Here is an 18,641-nt window from a genome sequence, read left to right on the forward strand (position 1 = left end):
ATTGTAAAATAAGATTCAATCTTCACAAGTGCAAAGAATTTAGAAATGCGTATTTTATTGCAACTTTCATGTCATGAATATCATGGAACCTTTTAAACTACAAAAAATGCTTTTCTAGATTTATTTTTTTTTAGTTTTCAGCCAAAATATCTAGTTAAATGTCTTGTTTAAAAAGGAAAAAAAAGAAAACTGTGATTAAGGGAAAACAAGACAAAAACAATCTTGTAAAAATCTCATAAATACTGTGAAACATTCCATTAACAAAACAAAACAAAAAAAAAAAAGTATAAGACATCATTATTTTTTTTTTTTTTTGAGGGGGGGGGTGTGCAAAAGACTGAGGTTTGTTTCTTTTCTGTGTGTGTGTGTGTTGCAGTTCTTCAAAGATAATACTTCTCCGCAGCCCATTTCTTCCCGGTACTGAGTATATAACACATCTTATTGTCCTCATTATCCAGAACAGTGGAGAAAAAAAAAAAACTACGTAGGCTGTGGCGCAGCATTTGCTGTTGGAAGGAAGTGTTAGAAATATTTAATATTTGTACTTAGTCATACATTCAGGTTCATAATTACAGAAACTTCGCCGCTTACCTATTCCTGAAAGGTCGACGGTCTCAACACAGGCGAGGAAACGTGTGAGATGAGGTTGACAGGCTTCAGCAGAGCTCTGGTTCTCCCGCAGACAGCGCTCAAACACTGAGAACTCCCCAGCACAGTCGCTCCGGATCTTTCTTATCACAGGACTGCATTGAGACGGATGGAAATTATCATAAATACAGTGCTTCCTATTTGATCCGATATTCATTCAGCTATAGAAAAAGTACACTGTGGGCTTTTGTAAAATAAACTAACATTTCATGTAATTAAAATAAATTAAATACGAAAACCAAATGAAGAAGATTTTGAAAGTGTTGTAATTAGTGCTCACAAAAAATTAACTGCAAATAATCACTTTCAAAATAAAAGCTTTGTTTACACAATATGAGCGCTATATATATATATATATATATATCTGTATTTATAAAAATACATACATGCATGTATATACTTCATAAAAACATTTTTCTATTAAATTTAATTTAAATTTATTTATATTAATTTATAATAAAAGTACACGATTAATCGTTTGACAGAACTAGTCGTAATTAATTATTTTATTATTATTTATGATGGTTGTCACCAATCTAAATCTGAGCGAATGAAAGCACGGTAAAACAACAGTTGTAGGGTTTTAAAGAAACATTTAGAACCGTTTGTGATATAAATAGGAATAAACAACTCGGCAAAGACAATGCAGATGCATTTGTGTGAGAGCGCGAGACATACTGTGATGAAGTGCACTGTGCCACCCTCAGCTTCAGGTCTACACACTTCTCTTGCCATGTCGCTGGATGGGAGACAACACATGTACCGTATTCCTCCAGCTCCTTCTGGCAGTATTTGGTCGTGATGGCCATTGCTGCCTCCCTGTAACACGGTTTAACGCGCATTTAATTAGCCTACATGCAAATTACATTTCTCAACACTGCAGGTTCGCGTCTTTGAATGAGCACTAATGTGAAAGACAGCGAATAGAGTTCTGGGGCCATTTCTATTACACAGTAAACATTTTGGTTTCTGCACTGGTCGTTTTAGATAGGGTTGAAACAAAGCTCGGCTTGCTATCCGACTGCTGTCGTCGAGTGAGAACGATAATGCACAACAAGTATTTAACGCACGTACCGCCGTCAATCACAACTACTTACATGTTGAATTCACCCGGTTTTCGTCAAGGTTACTATCACATCACGCACGTGCGCGTGGGGAACGTCCGCGCTCTCGCAGGGGGAATTCGATTGGTCGATATGTACGCTTGCGCTGATCTTATTGGTCGTATCGCTGGTAGCGTGAACAAATGGGCGTGACTTCGAAGGTACGCAATTATTTAAAGTAACACTTTCCTTTTATTTTTTTTATAGTAGCATTTTAAAATAAACGTTAACTAGCGACACTCGTGCTACTTTGTTAATTAATTTTCTTTTTTTATTAATTTTAATGTACAATGAAATAAACAGGACAACAACAACAAAAAACCCCGACATGGAACAACGATAAAAACTTCATATATTCATTCATAAATGAGGATGAGCTTATATGTGCCGTCAGAAGTATCTTTATTCAAAAATCCCGACACCGTTATTATTTTTAGTATAGAAATCTATGAAATGAGTTTGTATTGCACGTATCTATTAACGTATTGCATTATATATGACTAAAATGACTACCATTATAGGACATGAATGAGTAATATGAAAAATACGATTTTGGACGGTACATACCAAATAGTCTTTGAATTATATATATATATATATATATATATATATATATATATATATATATATATATATATATATATATATATATATATGTCATTCTTAGCATCTCAGCCAAATATCGTCTTATCCTAAGAAGCCATACATCAATAGAAAGCTTATGCAGTTTTAAGGTGATATAAAATTTCTATTTAAAAAATTACCCTTATGACTGGTTTTGTGGTCCAGGGTCACATATAAAAGATTTTGCAATATATGTATTTTCTTTTATTATCCCATGGAATTTGATTTAATCTTTTTTTATATATTATAATTTCCATATGATTTTTTTGGCAAGAAAGGACGTGTACAGGATATTGCGTCACCGGCGTACGCGCTTGCGTATGCGGAAGCTCTCCTGTGTGTGTCTGAAATTTTTGAGGAATCTGTGGAAGTGGGCAGACAACGGGCCGGTGCGAAGCTGCCTTTTTACCATCAGCGCCTGCAAGGAGGAGGTGGAGAGTAGGAGGGTCGACGGAGGAAGGCACGCTCTAGAATGGACGAAGCCAAAAAAGAGGGAAACATGTCCGCGGACGGGAGGACGCAGACGCGCGCGCCGAGCGATGATCTGGTGAGATCCGTGTCTCTCCACAGCCGCAGGCCACGCGTTCTGCACGGCACGGTGTTCCCGTTCCTCCTCTTGTATCCGGGCTGCTTGTACGCGTGGTTAGGAGTTTACGGAGCTGCGGAGTACGCTGAGGCCGGCCTGCTCGCGTTCGCCGCTCTCGGGATCGCGCACGTCCTGACAGTGCTCTCTGGCTACTGGTCCGTGCACGCTCACTGCTGGCTCACCTGCTCCAAGGTGATAAAAACATATGTGTGCAATGCAAACACTGAATACGAATGTTATTTTGAATAACCAGCACGTCTAATTGATCGTTTTAAATCACACAACCATGTATGTTGCCAGTCCAACCATATGCTTGGGACGTCTGATTGTTTTGCAGAGCTTACTGTAATTACGCAATTATATTTTCAACAGGAGTCTGACCCAGCCAGAGCCACCTTTGCAAAAGTTATACCAACTCCCAATAATGGTTCAGCTGAATTGGTGCCTCTCCTGAGGGATAAGGTGAGCCCTTATTTTTATTGTTTTATTGTTTATTTTATCTCTGCTGGTATTCTTCATGTAGGGCTCACGCTCCAGCTGTCATAACAGACCGAAGACCATAAGCACATTGTGGTTTGTTTGACAATTTGGCTTCATATTTACATGATCATGACTTTAATTTTGACTAATTGCACCCCCAAACTTATTCATTTATTAATCTTATTAACTATTTCTCTTTCAAATCATATTTTCCATGACATTCTTATGGCAGTTATTTGTAACGTGAAACTCAAATATTTGACTATTTTAGACTGTTTGTAATCATATACAAGTGCGTGTGTGCGTTAATATAGCAAGTACTACTAAAGGTCAATATTATTGAAGTAAAAATGTTAAAAACAAATCCAGACATATCAGGGACCATGAAGGAGTTCAAGTAAATAATGCAATAAAAGCTGTTTTAGTGTTCAGGTTTCATTATTTATAATGTGATATGATGCTTTGTAGTGTCTCAAATGTTATTATACAGGTGAAAAAAACTGAAATTGTTTGCCCTGGAAATAAACCCGGGAAAAGATTTTCCAGAATGTAGAAAAATATCCTTATTTGTAAATTATGAATAACTGGAAAAGCCATGATAATGAAAGGTGTGGAAACCCTAATTTTAGCTCACAACAGATGAAAAATGTGTGTGTGTGAATTATTATTTTTTTTTTTTTGTGCAGGATGAGGATGGGGCAGAAATTCTGTCCTTTGAGTTCCAGAAGATCCGTTATGTGTACGATAACAAGGAGAAGAAAGTCTTTCTGCCGGTGGCGTTTCCGATCAACTTTCCCATGAGTCATTTCCAAAACTGGAGAGGCTATCAGGAGGAGGATCAGTTACGAGCTGCAGAGAAGCGCTATGGCACCAACCGTGCGGAGATGGTGGTGCCTGACTTCCTGGAGCTCTTCAAAGAGAGAGCCACAGCACCCTTCTTTGTCTTCCAGGTTCGTCCGCAGAGCACGCGGTTTGATTATAAATGCATGAGTGTACTAGAAATGCATCATCGTCTAATGGCAGTGGCTCTCAAACCTGGTCCTAAATGCTTTTTACCACTGGAACCGCATTGAATATGCATCCTGGGGCCAGGACTGTAAAGCACCGGCCTGTGAGCATGGTGTGAACTGTGTGATTTTGTTCCCCTGCAGGTGTTTTGTGTGGGTCTGTGGTGTTTGGATGAGTACTGGTACTACAGCGTCTTCACGCTCTTCATGCTTGTGGCTTTTGAAGCCTCTCTGGTGCAGCAGCAGATGAGGAACATGTCAGAAATCCGCAGAATGGGGAACAAACCGTACATGATCCAGGTAACCGCTATAACTTTGAGCTTCCAGCTGCAGTTTTGGATGAGCTTTAATTAAATGTTTATCTGCTAACTCTTATTGAAATGTTCAGTAAAGCACATCTCTCTTCTGACTGATCAGTGCAGTGTATGTCGCCCACAATATAGTAACATTTCGATTATTGGTTGCAAGCTCAAAGAAAATGCTTAATTATGTCAATTAAAAAAAAGTTACAAAAAGTGGACAAAAATGTCAGTGTCAAATTTTTTTTTGACAGATTTTTTTCAGATTTAAGCTTGGGAAGCACGTATTTTAGTTTTGTCTCATTTTAAGGAAAACCCGTTATAGATTATTGTTGAAGTAAAAACGTTAAAAAGTGAAACCAAAGTTATAGAAACTGAAGTTTATGAAAATGTTTCAGCAATATTTAAAAATAAAAGCCATCTAAAGTTGTGTAAAGTTGTGATAATGCAAAACAAATGACCTTTTTAGTCATATTATTTGGAACGGTTCCTAATTGTCCCCATTAGATGCCAGCAAAACTCGGCTGGTGCACACAATGGTTGGGTTTGTAGTGTTTGAGTTTTTCTCTCTCAGATACTGGAACATACACAATTTTTTATGACACACACAAATCACATCCACACAATTATAGCTCCATTATTTATTCTATTGGCACTATAATATTCAGAAGCAAAAACAAGAGTAAAGTGAGTATTTGCTTTATAGGCTTTTAATGGAGACATTTTTGCCCAAAAGGTGCTGAGAAGAACAATTTTGTGTACCTAGTGCAAAAAATGGGGGTGAAATAGTAAAATTCCATTAAAAAACACACCTGTGCCAAAATGTATGCGATTGGCAATAACATAATGATCAAAAACACAATACTGAAAAGAACAAAAATGTCCATAAGGTCGCACAAGGGTTTATAAAGCAGGTAATAACTATATTATTAACGTAATAGGCTGCTCTTACACGCATTATCTTTCCTTATTGATTAGTTAATAAACAGCAATTTAGAAAAATGTATCATTTGTGCTCTCTTCAACTGTAACAGGTCTATCGCAACAGAAAATGGAGGCCTGTGTCTAGTGATGAACTAGTTCCTGGAGACATTGTCTCAGTTGGTGAGTTTCATGGAATCTGTCTATAATGGTGTACAGTCAAGCTGCACGATAAATCGTTAAAAAAATCACAGTCTCAATTCAGACACTCACGCAATCGTTTTTAAATGACAATGATTCTCATGTGTCTATTAAACCTTATAAAATGTTTTACTGGAAGATTCAAATTTGTGTTTGCGCTGCTGCTGGCAAAGACACAGTAGACCGTTAAAATGTTTAGGTAATAACAGCTTTGTAATGTTGTCTACAGAATATAATTTTTGTCACAATTCTATCACATAAATACTGAGATGAAAATGTATAGTTCAGATATAAATATTGATGTATATGGTGGCGATCAAAACTGTAGTTGATCACAAGTTTGTTGATTGCTTTTGAGAGTGATTTATCCAAAATAAAACATCTGAAGTGAGTCATTAAGTTATTTATTCAAACCACCTTTCCAAGATTAAAATGACCATTTAATATTAAAAAGGTGTGTAAAACATATTTTAAATTCATTTATTGCATCTTTTAATACAATCAAATTAATTTCACACTTTAAAGTAGACAATAATGTTTGGTCACTTTATTTTGTTTAGTTAAATTTTAGGAATCTCTTTGAGATAAAAAAAAAAAAAATAAAATTCTCAATTTATCCAGAATCATGCAGCTCTAGTCTACAGTCACCAAAAAAAAAAATTGTAAGTCTGAGACGCACTTAAAAATAATAATAAATGACATTTTGAAAGTGTTCAACTACAAAACAGTTATTTTAAATTGTATTTATGTTTTACAAGATTACTATTTTTACTGTATTTTTGATCAGATGATCAGCCTAAGAGACTTTTTTTTTTATTTTGAACGAAGCCTTTGAATGAAAGATTAAGATATAAAGTCTTTGGCTTCTGGTTGTCAAACATTCGTAGTTAACAAGATGATCTACACATGTTCTTACTACTAGTATTGACTTCACTGAACATCCAGTAAAAATATAAATGTTACAAGCATGTGAATAGACATCTAATTGTCATGTATTCACAGGACGTTCTCCTCAGGATAACCTGGTTCCCTGTGATGTGCTGCTGCTGCGAGGCCGCTGCATTGTGGACGAGGCCATGCTCACGGGAGAGTCTGTACCTCAGATGAAGGTACGTCTGGCTGCTCTCGTCACAGAATCAGCAGACAACCGTCAAGACGTTCTGCTCTCTGATTAGCTGTGTTGCGTCTGTAGGAGCCTGTAGAGGACCTGGACCCTGACAGGATCCTGGACCTGCAAACAGACTCCCGTCTTCACATCATCTCAGGAGGCACCAAAGTGGTTCAGCACACCCCACCTCTCAGAGCCAGCGCCGGCCTGAAACGTTAGTACTCGCCTCCACAATTGCCCCTCAAGAACATTTAGCTCTAATTCCAAGTATAAAGGTCCATTTATAATCTGTGCACGTAATTAAACTCCCTCCTTTTCCGTTTTCACAGCTGTAGACAATGGCTGCGTTGCGTATGTTTTGAGGACGGGGTTCTACACTTCTCAGGTGAGGTGCTTGATCAAGTGACGTGTTTCTAAAAGACACTTGTTCGGACAATTTGCGACTATTTATTTGGAGGTCGGTGAACTATTGACAGGAGCAAATCAGAGAAGAATGATGGGTAGGGCTGGAAAAAGGAGATGTTTGTGTGAAAAATGTCTAAAATTTTGCTGTTGTTTTTAGGGCAAGTTATTAAGGACGATTCTGTTTGGCGTGAAGAGGGTAACGGCCAACAATTTGGAGACATTTATCTTCATCCTTTTCCTGTTGGTTTTTGCCATTGCAGCAGCTGTATATGTTTGGGTCGAAGGTGAGTCACATTCATCTTACAAGTTCTCCTTTTATAGGGAGTGGTTTGACTTGATATGCAAAACAAGCCAATTAAATATTTCAGTATTTGTTTTTTATTGTTGTGAAGATTTTATCCCTTTTAATTACGGCTTAGTGCCCTCCGGTACCCGTCCCTCGTAGGTGCCCTCAAGTCCCTGTGCTTGCCGAGCACCTCAATCAGTGACAGCGTTTCAATTGTATTGTTTAAAATTAAGAGACTATTGGCTCCTAGTAAATGACCACCCTCCCACCCGCTCCAGTCTCCTCCGCTGTCCTCTAGCAGTGCCGCTGCTCCCCCTTAGCCCACCATCAATATGAGGCGAGCCTCCTGAGCCATCCTCCAGCATCGCCATGGTTGGAGTGTGCCTTCACTCCACCATCAGCCTCTGAGGCCTAGAAGCTGCCTCAGCCCGTTGACCTTGAGGCTCTGCCTTGGGTTCTAGCTTTTTTGTCTCCACCATTGGACGTTGTCTCGCCATCACCTCTGGATTCCACTCCCTCTGTATCTCCTGGCTCAATGGCTCTCCATTTCTGCCTCGGTCTCCTAATCTGCCTTGGCCTCCTGAGTCTCGGGTCCTCTGAGCCCCATCCTCTCGTGACCCAGTTTTTGTCTCCCTGTGATTGTTTAATTTGTCCCCAGTCGTGTTCCCCAGGTGTGTTAAGTTATCCCTTCATCTCATGCTGTATTTAAAATGTGTCCTGCCCTATGTTCTCTGTCCTCTCTTCTTGTTACGAGCTCATCATGAATGTGTATGCTCTAGATTTCGAAGTTCTGTGAATTAAAGGCTTATTTGTCTACTCCCGCGTCCTCCCTGCTAAAGTGCAACCATGACAAAAACTTTAGAATGGTAACACATGTTTTATTTGTGCATGCATGATATGAAGTTGGTTACATATCAGCAGCATATTGTATCAGTTTTTACTGTTTTATCATTGGTCTTAGAGGAGCATTACCTATTCTGTATCAGCTGTCTCACGCTTCACTCTCTATGTCTTTCAGGGACGAAAGACCCGAGCAGAAACAAGTACAAGCTGTTTCTGGAGTGCACTTTGATCCTCACATCAGTAGTGCCTCCTGAATTACCCATAGAGCTCTCACTGGCTGTTAACACATCTCTCATAGCTCTGGCCAAACTTTGTGAGTGACTGCGCTGGATTCAACATAGTCTCACCATCCTCTCCTCTCCCCTCACACTTAATCTCTCGTACTCTTCCCTTACAGATGTGTTTTGCACAGAACCTTTCAGAATCCCCTTCGCTGGGAAAGTGGAGATTTGCTGTTTCGACAAGACCGGCACCCTGACCAGCGACAGCCTGGTAGTTCGTGGTGTTGCAGGACTCAGGTAGAGCCTGAACACCTTCTGAAATCAAGATCACTAAAAATAGTTTTCCTTCTTCATTGCTTTCGATCGCAGACTTTGGTCACGTATTTCCACAAGTGTTTAACTACAGAAAAATAGTTAACTCAGCTTGACGTCTTTTTCTCTGTCGACCATCGTGATCAATTTCGGTATTTTCTCCCGTTTTGGAAGTCTTAAAAACACTATTGTGTTTTTTCCTGTTTTGCTTTTGGAACAAATGGGGCCACAAAAATTGTTAGATGTACTTTCTGTTCCTTATTAAAGTTTACCCAACTGTGAAAAGTGAAATGTGAAAAGCATATCCATTGTCTCATTTCTGTTCCTTTTTTCTTTAGAGATGGGAAACAAGTGACACCGGTGTCAGATATCCCAGTGGACACTCATCGGGTGGTGGCTACGTGTCATTCTCTGGTCACACTAGATGATGGTCAGCTGGTGGGCGATCCGCTGGAGAAGGCCATGTTGACCGCAGCAGACTGGACACTCACTAAAGGTCTAATTCATACGATTGTTACATTTAAGGCTGCATTATAATGATTAAAGTACAAATCATGATTGTTTTGCTTGAAATGTAGAATCATGATGCTGTCATTTGAGTTTTTTTGTTGTTTGTTTGTTTTTCTACATTTATTACAATTGTTACATTTTCAAAGGACATCAAATCATATGGTTGGGGTAATCTACATAATCTAGTTTCCTGATATATTATATTTAGCCTATCATATAAATGAATTTTAAAAAACGGGTAAAACAATAAGCTTATCTCACTTAGTGTATCCAAAATAGAAGTGAAAGAAAATAATTTTGCTTGCCCGACTGGACATCAGCGATTATTAGGATAATGAGTAACAAGGTAATGCCAATGAGGCTCACGAAGCTTGTCTGTGTGACAGAATCTCATGGAGAAATCAAAACAATTAAACGGAAAAAAAAATAAGTTCGTAAATTCTGAACAAATCATTCTAAAGCTTCAACGACAGTTCATTGAAGATGCTGCCACCTTCTGGCGGTTTAGTTTCAAAGTTGCCAATTTTTCCCCCCAACATTTATTATTTTTAATATAAATATGGATGGTGTAATATTATATACATACAATGTATATGTATATTAAAACACCAAACTCATATGTCATATTTCATGCTATATTTCAGCTACGTTGAAATGCATCTGAATGCTGCTTCAGTCACTTCTGTTTTTTTCTGCAGTGGAAAGATTGATTTTGTATATACTGATTTCATATAATTGGTAACAGACATATATTATCTTATTATATTAAGTGAAATTATTAATAAAATGTTAGAATTTGTTAAATGCATCCATTTAATGTGGTATGGGGAAAATCCCCTTTAAATAGGTCAAATGACTTGGAAACATTTGTGTGCAGCATTAAGTCTTTGGCTAGTAAATTTGGAAAACCAGTAGCCACAGTGGCTGGTGAGCAAAAAATAAATAATCCATAATAAATATACACATAGTTAATAATAGTTTGACAGCAGTACTCGCATGCTAAACCTGTGAACTTTTTAGTATTAACAGTTCCAAATTAGGGTAATGTTTTTTATTAAAATGACTGCTGATTTTGATTTTTTTTTCGTGCTTGCATAAGTGCATCTAGTGAGTAACCACAATTGCAAACAGTACAGTTGAGCTCTTGTTCAGATTTATTCCGGTATATCACTGAGATGGTTTAATAGCACTAAATAGCTTTTGTTTGAGCAGAATATGCCAGTGGGGATTGCTAAAATCCTACATTCATGTTCTCTCTCTTTTCAGTGAAGAAAGTGTTTTCTCATAGTTACCAGATTGGGGAGATTAAGTAAAACACAGAATGAAAAAAAAACAAAAAAAAATTTAAATAAATGGAAAAAAAGTAGCAATTAAAAAAAAAATAAAAAGCTTAGATTTAAGCTCTTGACATCTGGCAACCAAATACACGAAAGCTTGTGGAGCCTTGTTGTTACCAGTGCAAGATAATGCTAATGTTAAAAAAACTCAATGGGGATAAAAGCATGCTTAGTTACTTTTTCATTACATTTTCATGTTGTTCTGTTTTATTTTTCAGTAAAATATTAATTGTGAACGTGTCAGAAAACGCGTTTTAATCATTTTAAGTAATTGACAGAACATGTTGTAGATTGATTATATGATACCGTTTCTGATGCTTTATGTAGATGAGAAGGTGTTTGCTCGCAGTATAAAGACTCCGGGGCTGAAGATCCATCAGAGGTTTCATTTCGCTAGCGCTCTGAAGAGGATGTCGGTGCTGGCGTCATACGAGCGGATGGGCTCCACTGAGCTCTGCTATATCTCGACCGTTAAAGGTGCACCAGAGACCCTGAAGGACATGGTGAGCGTCTCTTTTCATCTTTAGGTATATGTCTGGTACACTGCTGAATGATAACACCGCTTTAAACTTTACACTGACTTCTGACTAGAGATATGGAGAACTGCATATTAGTAAAAAAAAAAAAATGCTAGAACATGTAGTTGAGTAGTCAGTATAAAAAGCCATGTAAAAATTATGGTTAAGTTATTGCTTAGGAAAAAAACAAAGGTGACCTTTTTGATGTCTATGTTATATTGTAGGAAAAATACAGGAATGTTCACCATTTTATGACTTTTAACAGCTCTATTTGTAAATAAGTAATTATTCTTAGTTTTTCCCCATAAAGTAACCATAAAGTAGACAATTAATAAAAATCTTTCCAATTAAGTGTTTATATGACACATTTCTACCATTTTAAAGCTATTCAATAAAATAATAAATAAAAAAATTATTGTTATATTGTGATTATTATTAAATAACAGTAAAAAAAAAAAAAGATTTTACTGTGAAAAATGCATTTAATAGAAAATGTTATAGTATAACCGTATACTATAATGGTATAAATAAATATAACATTACAATATTTACATCTATATTTAGTTTTCATGTTTAACAATCAAGCAAATTATTATATATGAGCTACGAGTGTCAGCATGACACTGTGTTCGTTTGCGCATGCATTTTATTTGTTATTTCAATATTCCCATGATGCTCTGAGAAACACAGTATCATAATCCTTTCTTTTGATTATCACAAACTTTAGTCTTCAACGGTTTTCAAATTAGAAAAAGCCGTAGCATGTGCATCATAACTTCTGACGACCGAATAGGTGCTGCATATTAGCGGTCATGAATAATACAGACGCTGTTGTTGTTTTTTTTTAAGTTCTCTGAGTGTCCGGCCAGCTATGACGAGGTGCACAGAGAAATGTCACGGGAGGGCGCCAGAGTTCTTGCACTGGGATACAAAGAGATGGGCCACCTGAGCCATCAGCAGGTATTCAGCAGCGACCACGGTGTGAAATCACAAACATCACATTTACGCGTGCTCTGCTGTTCATCGCAGTCCGTTGTGTGCGCAGGTGCGGGAGGTGAGCCGCGACATGCTGGAGTGTGACCTGCGCTTTGCAGGCTTCATGGTCGTGTCCTGCCCTCTCAAGACCGACAGCAAGGCGGTTATCAGAGAGATACAAGAGGCCTCACATCATGTGAGTGAAGTAACTGCATGCATGTTAATGTGTATTTAATTAATAAAACCATATTAAGCTGAGCTAAACCTATCTGTCACGTGATAATTAATGATTTCAGTCTCAATTTTGTATATGCGTTCTGAAGATCCCTGCCAGAACATTTATTATATTTTTTAGTTTAATTATGTTTTATTATAGGTTATATAAATTGGGTATCGAGGACTTTTCCATTATTTCTATCATTTGCCACTCTCTCTCTCTCTCCACAGGTTGTAATGATCACAGGTGACAACCCTCTAACAGCGTGTCATGTGGCCAGAGAGCTGCATTTCATCCAAAAGGAGCACACACTTATACTGCAGCAAAGCCCCAATCAAGGTTTGTGGCATCCCTGACAGTACTACTCTGAACGACCTGGAGAAACATTTATTAAATCAGTATCTCTGTTTCTTTTAATGCAGCTGAATGGCAGTGGGTGTCCATAGACGGAAGTGTTTGCCTCCCTCTACCTACTTCCTCAGTCTCAGATTTAATCAGGCGGTACGACCTCTGTGTGACAGGAGAGGGACTAAGCCGCTTGACCTTTGAACCCAGTTTACTCAACGCCCTGCTTCCACATGTGCGAGTCTTTGCTCGCGTCAGTCCTAAACAGAAGGTCAGCTTTACAAGTTTGAGAAACCTTTGCTGAATTATCACGCATCGTATTCATTGTTAATTATTAATTGATTTTCCTGTCCGTGCAGGAGTTTGTCATAACTAGTCTGAAGGGACTGGGTTTCGTCACGCTGATGTGCGGAGATGGGACAAATGATGTTGGTGCACTCAAACATGCCCACATAGGTGAGTCGTTAAACATGTTGAACTCAGCAGAACATCTTAGATGGTAAATTGAGCCTGCGCTTGGTTTGGTTTAAAGCAACAGAATAATCTTAGCGTGCAGCCTGGAGGCTTGAAAAACTGATGTGTTGGTCAAAATCATTATAAAGTTGTCCAAACTGGCAAGGCAGCGGTATATTTTCATATAAATAAACCTATTTATACTGTGTGAGGAAAATGTTATGCGTGATGTAAAGACAAAAACATTTTCCTTCCAAAATTAAATATATTTTGTCACTCAACTAAAGCCAGTTCTTAAACGATCTGAAACATTTGTACTTTTTGTATTTTTTAACATACAAGTTATTTGTAAAACCATAAAGACATTTTTCATTTATAATTATTTGTAGCGCACTTTACCTTGTAAATTTTGTTCTAGAACAGTTTTCAGCATTCTTTTTGTATTTAGAATTAACTTTGGCAACTCCCCTACTTTTTGTTTTAATTTACAGAAACTAATTAGATTATAATAATTAATTATAATTATATAATTATGATTGAAATTCAATTAATCACATTTTAGGATTACTGAAGTTTTTTTATGTCTTTTGGCATCCTACTCTTTTTAACATGGCATTTTTTAGACTTTATTTAATGTGGGAACTCTGCTTCTTTAAGGACTCTGCTTGAAAAGAGAAATATTTTGTATTAGCTTATTGTAAATAATTTATTGTGATCTTGGGCCCTTTAAAAGTTTGCTGAGGCCCTCTAGTGGCCTTCATCATCTTGGTTAAGAACCACAACTTTAAACAACAATGATGAGCACATTAACTGTGCCCTTTTTAAAAATTAATAGACATTTTCATTATCAGTTGGCAGCATGTCACACATTGTCTTGTGTTGAATCTGAAACATTATCTCAAAAAAGGCTACTTTTTTATAAAGTCTGCTGTATCAGATTTTCTGAGCAAAATATAGCTTCAAATTATATTTTATGGAAAACAAATTGTTGAAATTTACCATATGCGTTTTATCATCTGACAGATATTATATTCATATTTCTATAGCAAGTAAAAAGCCATATCAAGTCATGGCACGCTTGTCTTATTTTGCTATCGTGATGCATCAAATATAATTCTTAACAAACATGCATATATTTACAGTTTGATTTGTTTAATTTTTTTAACTTCAAAAAATAAAAATAAGATTTTTCAGACTATTATTTCGTGTGTCGGGTTTAACAGAGTTGATACAGTAGATCTACTCGTACCATAACACGTCATTTGTGTTTACCAGGTGTGGCATTGTTAGCTAACGCCCCAGAGCACATGCCTGAGAAAAAGAAGAGAAGCAAAGAAAAAGAGTACTCCTCTGGGGAGCCAAGGCCCCCAGTCCCGAGTTCAGGGGTCAAACTCGGCTCTCGTGCAGCCAGACAAAGAATGATGGCACAGAGAGAAGAGCAGCTCGCCGCACAGAAAGTAAGCATCAAGTCTGATTGTGGTTTACATTTTAAATGTCAGCATTATCCAGTTCATCCAAAAAGACCAGTCAGTTGACACTAGCCATTGATTTCCATAGTATTTAAAGAAATGCAATATTGGTTGAACCTTGTCTTTTTAAGTTGTACAATGTTTTTTACTCCAAATATGTAACCATATGTTGCGTCAATGACTCAGGAGAGGATCAGTCAGGTGCTGCGAGAGCTAGAAGAGGATCAGATTCAGGTGGTTAAACTGGGCGACGCCTCCATTGCTGCTCCATTCACCTCTAAACTGTCCTCGATACAGTGCAGTAAGTAACACATGTTTTAGATCAGCTTGCGCTCTCGTTTAGTTCCGCGTACGGTCCTAACATTGTCCCATCTGTTTTCAGTCTGTCACGTGATTAAACAGGGGCGCTGCACTCTGGTGACCACGCTACAGATGTTTAAGATCCTGGCGCTGAACGCTCTGGTTCTGGCTTACAGTCAGTCTGTGCTTTACCTGGAGGGGGTCAAATTCAGCGATTTCCAGGCGACTCTTCAGGGCCTGCTGCTGGCCGGCTGCTTTCTCTTCATCTCAAGGTCAAAGGTGAGACTCTAATGATTTGCCAAGTATTTTGTTACTATACAAAGGTGTAAATCCACCACTGCTCCGCTGACACAGGGTGTTCCTCAAGGTTCAGTTCTCGGCCCTCTACTGTTTATCATTCTCTACATCAACATCATACACACGCATGGATTTCAATTGCATTTCTATCCAGATTATATCCAAATTAACCTTTTTACCAGCTCTGCTAGGCTTCTGATTTAATTTAAATTAAATAATACAATTTTTAATTCATCCATTAATCACATCATATCTGGATACTCCTTTACTACATGAATTTCACTGGTTATCCCTGATATCACATATTCACTATTCACATATTCTAAAATTTACGGGACTAAATGGTTTTGCACCACCATATCTGCCTGATCTCTTAGATCTTCTGAACTTTGCCTTTTGTCCATCCCTCGTTTTTGGCTGTCTGCTGTAATTGTGCTATATAAATAAAAATCTTTTCTTTTTTTGCCTCAGCCGTTGAAGTCTCTGTCCAAAGAGCGGCCTTTACCAAACATCTTCAACCTGTACACTGTCCTCACTGTGCTGCTGCAGTTTGCAGTCCACTTCTGCAGTCTAGTGTACCTATACAAAGGGGCTCAGAAAAGAAGCCCACCCAGGTATGAATGTAAATAAGATACTGACCGTCACAGATTTTACCTAAAAATATTTGCTTAAATATTCATGTAATATTTTTGTTGTTATATTTTAAATGTAATTTACACTTCAAATGGGGCTTAGATTTTTTTGTGTCATTATAATATTATTATTATTATTAGTAGTAGTAGTATTATTATCAATGTTGAATATAGCTGCTTAATATTGTTATGGAAAACAATGGCTCGACTTGTCAGATATAATCAACTGTCTTTAAAAATGAATGTACTTAGGGTTGCTGTATATTTTAGTCTCTAGGCTGTTCAATCAGTACCAGACATTTTTTACATGTGATGTCATTGTTCACATTTGTGTTTGATTTTCACAACATCTTGTTTCACCTCTCTCTCTTTTATCTTTTTCCCCCTCTCTTGCAGGACTGAGCAGTTTGTGGACCTGTACAAAGAGTTTGAGCCCAGTCTCATTAACAGTACTGTATACATCATGTCTATGGCCATGCAAATGGCCACATTTGCCATTAATTATAAGGTACTTTGTTAGTTTTCTATCGCATAAAATGATGCATTGTAGCACTTAAAAGCAAAAAATGAAAATGACTTGATTTGCTCGCTCTCAAGCTATCCTAGGTGTAGATGACTTTCTTGTATAACAATACAGTTGGAGTTATAATAAAAAATGTCCTGGTTCTTTTAAGCTTCATAATGACAGTGAAAGAGGTAGAGATTGTGAAGCGCCAAAAGTGCATCCATCCATCATAAAAGTGTTCCACACAGCTCCAAGGGGTTAATAAAGACCTTCTGAAGTGAAGTAGTGTGTTTGTGTAAAAAATATCAAAACTTTATAAACCATTATCTCTAGATCGCACTAACCGCTGGACAAGGGGATAGCTGTCCAGAGGATGTAGTTCTTCAGTAAGAAGTCTCACGAGAACCAATTTTTATGTACAATTGGTCCCCTCTTGGCTTATAGCGGAATTCTTTGACATGCTTTACAAATCCTCTTTTTGTACGCCTTTAAATATCACTTTTAGTAATAAAACAGACTTGATACCATTATATTCCTCCGCAACAAGGTGTTAAAATTGTTGTTGAAGTAATTAATTATTGTGTGTCTAGAATAGAATAAGCAGGATAATCAAATCATGTCTAATCATAATCATTTAATGCACGGCAAACCGTTGACTATCCCTTATTTAAATATGGATTTTTTTTTTTCTTACACAAACGCATCTCTTTGCTTCAGAAGGAGCTGTGTGGATCACTTTTTATGATGAATGCATGCACTTTTTTTTTGGGCTTCAAAATCTTGAGCCCCGTTCACTGCTTGGAAAGTGCCAGGATAGTTTTTTGATGTAACTCCAATTGTATTCTCTCGAACAAACTCATAGTCGTATACGCCTAGGATGGCTTGTGCAAATCATGGCATAATTTTCATTTTTGGGTCAACTCTCCCTTGAATAATTTCAGTTAACAGTAGCAACAGTGAAAGCACAAATGAGAGTTTGAGACCTGCGGCCCACTCTGTCTTGTTCAGGGTCATCCTTTCATGGAGTCTCTCACTGAGAATCGGCCCTTGCTGTGGAGCATCGGTATATCAGGGCTTGCCATAGTAGGACTGCTGACGGGGTCTTCACCGGAATTCAATGAGCAGTTCGCCTTAGTGGATATTCCAACTGAGGTATGAGCTCAATACTACACATTATTTACATTCTAGACTGTCAATGTGCAACATGCATTTTAAGCCATAAATGTATTAATAAGCCTTTTAGCGTCCACACCAACACGCATTCTGTCAATTATAAGCGTGTGCTGCAGTTGTCATCTGTTGCTGACCTCTCATGTGTGGCTATTTGTGATTTAATAATATTCTTTCTCTTTACAGTTTAAGTTAATAATAGCCCAGGTCCTAGTTGTGGATTTTGTCGCCGCCCTGTTGGTGGACAGAGTCTTGCAGTTCCTGCTGGGCAAAGGAACCCTGAGGTTGCCTAAATGAACTGTTATTGCCAACAGTCACCAAAGCAGCTGCTGCCCCTCGCGACCAGACTGTGAACTGGCTTTACAGAAACACGGTACTTGACTGGTGGCAAACTCTGCGAGATGCGAAAGGATGGGCGTGAAACTCAATACTGTACACACCCCAGTGTTTCCTTTTCCTCCCTGTCTTTGCTCTGTCTTAATACTTTAGCTTCATTTTCTTTCTACTGACATCTTTAACCACCCCCTCCGCTCTGAAGGCCAAGAAAACTACAGTATTGTGTTGAGGGTGAGAGTGTGTTTGAGTGCAGTTGAGGCACACGACTGTGACAGGGGCGTTCTGAAGAAGTGTTTCTTTTTCTTTTTTTTTTTTTTTTTGATTTGTTTTCATCATTTTGTAAAAAGACAAATCTCAGAAAGACTTATAAATGACCAAAAAAACCTGTTGTTGTGTTATTTATTTCTATAACTGTCTTATTGAGGCTTACATTTTAGAGAACAAGCTAATTTTGTACAGCAATATATGGTATTATGTAAAAAAATACTTACATAAGCAAGGTGAAAGTACATTATTTTATTATTTTTAAATCG

General features: G+C 37.7%; 2 protein-coding genes across 2 annotated transcripts; one reads left to right on the forward strand and one right to left on the reverse strand.

Moving 5' to 3' along the window:
• Window positions 1-33: 33 nt before the first annotated feature.
• LOC122329549 (coiled-coil-helix-coiled-coil-helix domain-containing protein 5) lies at window positions 34-1,836 on the reverse strand. The gene is made up of 4 exons (XM_043225847.1): window positions 1,746-1,836; window positions 1,327-1,467; window positions 592-743; window positions 34-506 (listed from the first exon to the last, which is right to left on the reverse strand). Coding segments are annotated over exons 1-4 (321 nt in total). The 5' UTR covers window positions 1,748-1,836; the 3' UTR covers window positions 34-480.
• An 842-nt stretch (window positions 1,837-2,678) lies between these two features.
• atp13a1 (ATPase 13A1) lies at window positions 2,679-18,508 on the forward strand. Its single transcript, XM_043235532.1, has 25 exons — window positions 2,679-3,153; window positions 3,334-3,423; window positions 4,128-4,391; window positions 4,593-4,748; window positions 5,782-5,851; window positions 6,872-6,978; window positions 7,062-7,191; window positions 7,307-7,362; window positions 7,540-7,666; window positions 8,687-8,824; window positions 8,909-9,029; window positions 9,383-9,540; window positions 11,219-11,394; window positions 12,259-12,369; window positions 12,455-12,580; window positions 12,832-12,940; window positions 13,024-13,217; window positions 13,306-13,402; window positions 14,675-14,856; window positions 15,055-15,169; window positions 15,251-15,447; window positions 15,937-16,079; window positions 16,494-16,605; window positions 17,611-17,754; window positions 17,959-18,508. The coding sequence occupies exons 1-25, from the start codon at window positions 2,848-2,850 to the stop codon at window positions 18,067-18,069; spliced, it is 3,540 nt and encodes a 1,179-aa protein (XP_043091467.1). The 5' UTR covers window positions 2,679-2,847; the 3' UTR covers window positions 18,070-18,508.
• Window positions 18,509-18,641: the final 133 nt, after the last annotated feature.

This window comes from Puntigrus tetrazona, chromosome 3 (genome assembly GCF_018831695.1).
Source record: "Puntigrus tetrazona isolate hp1 chromosome 3, ASM1883169v1, whole genome shotgun sequence".
NCBI classification, from domain to species: domain Eukaryota; kingdom Metazoa; phylum Chordata; class Actinopteri; order Cypriniformes; family Cyprinidae; genus Puntigrus; species Puntigrus tetrazona.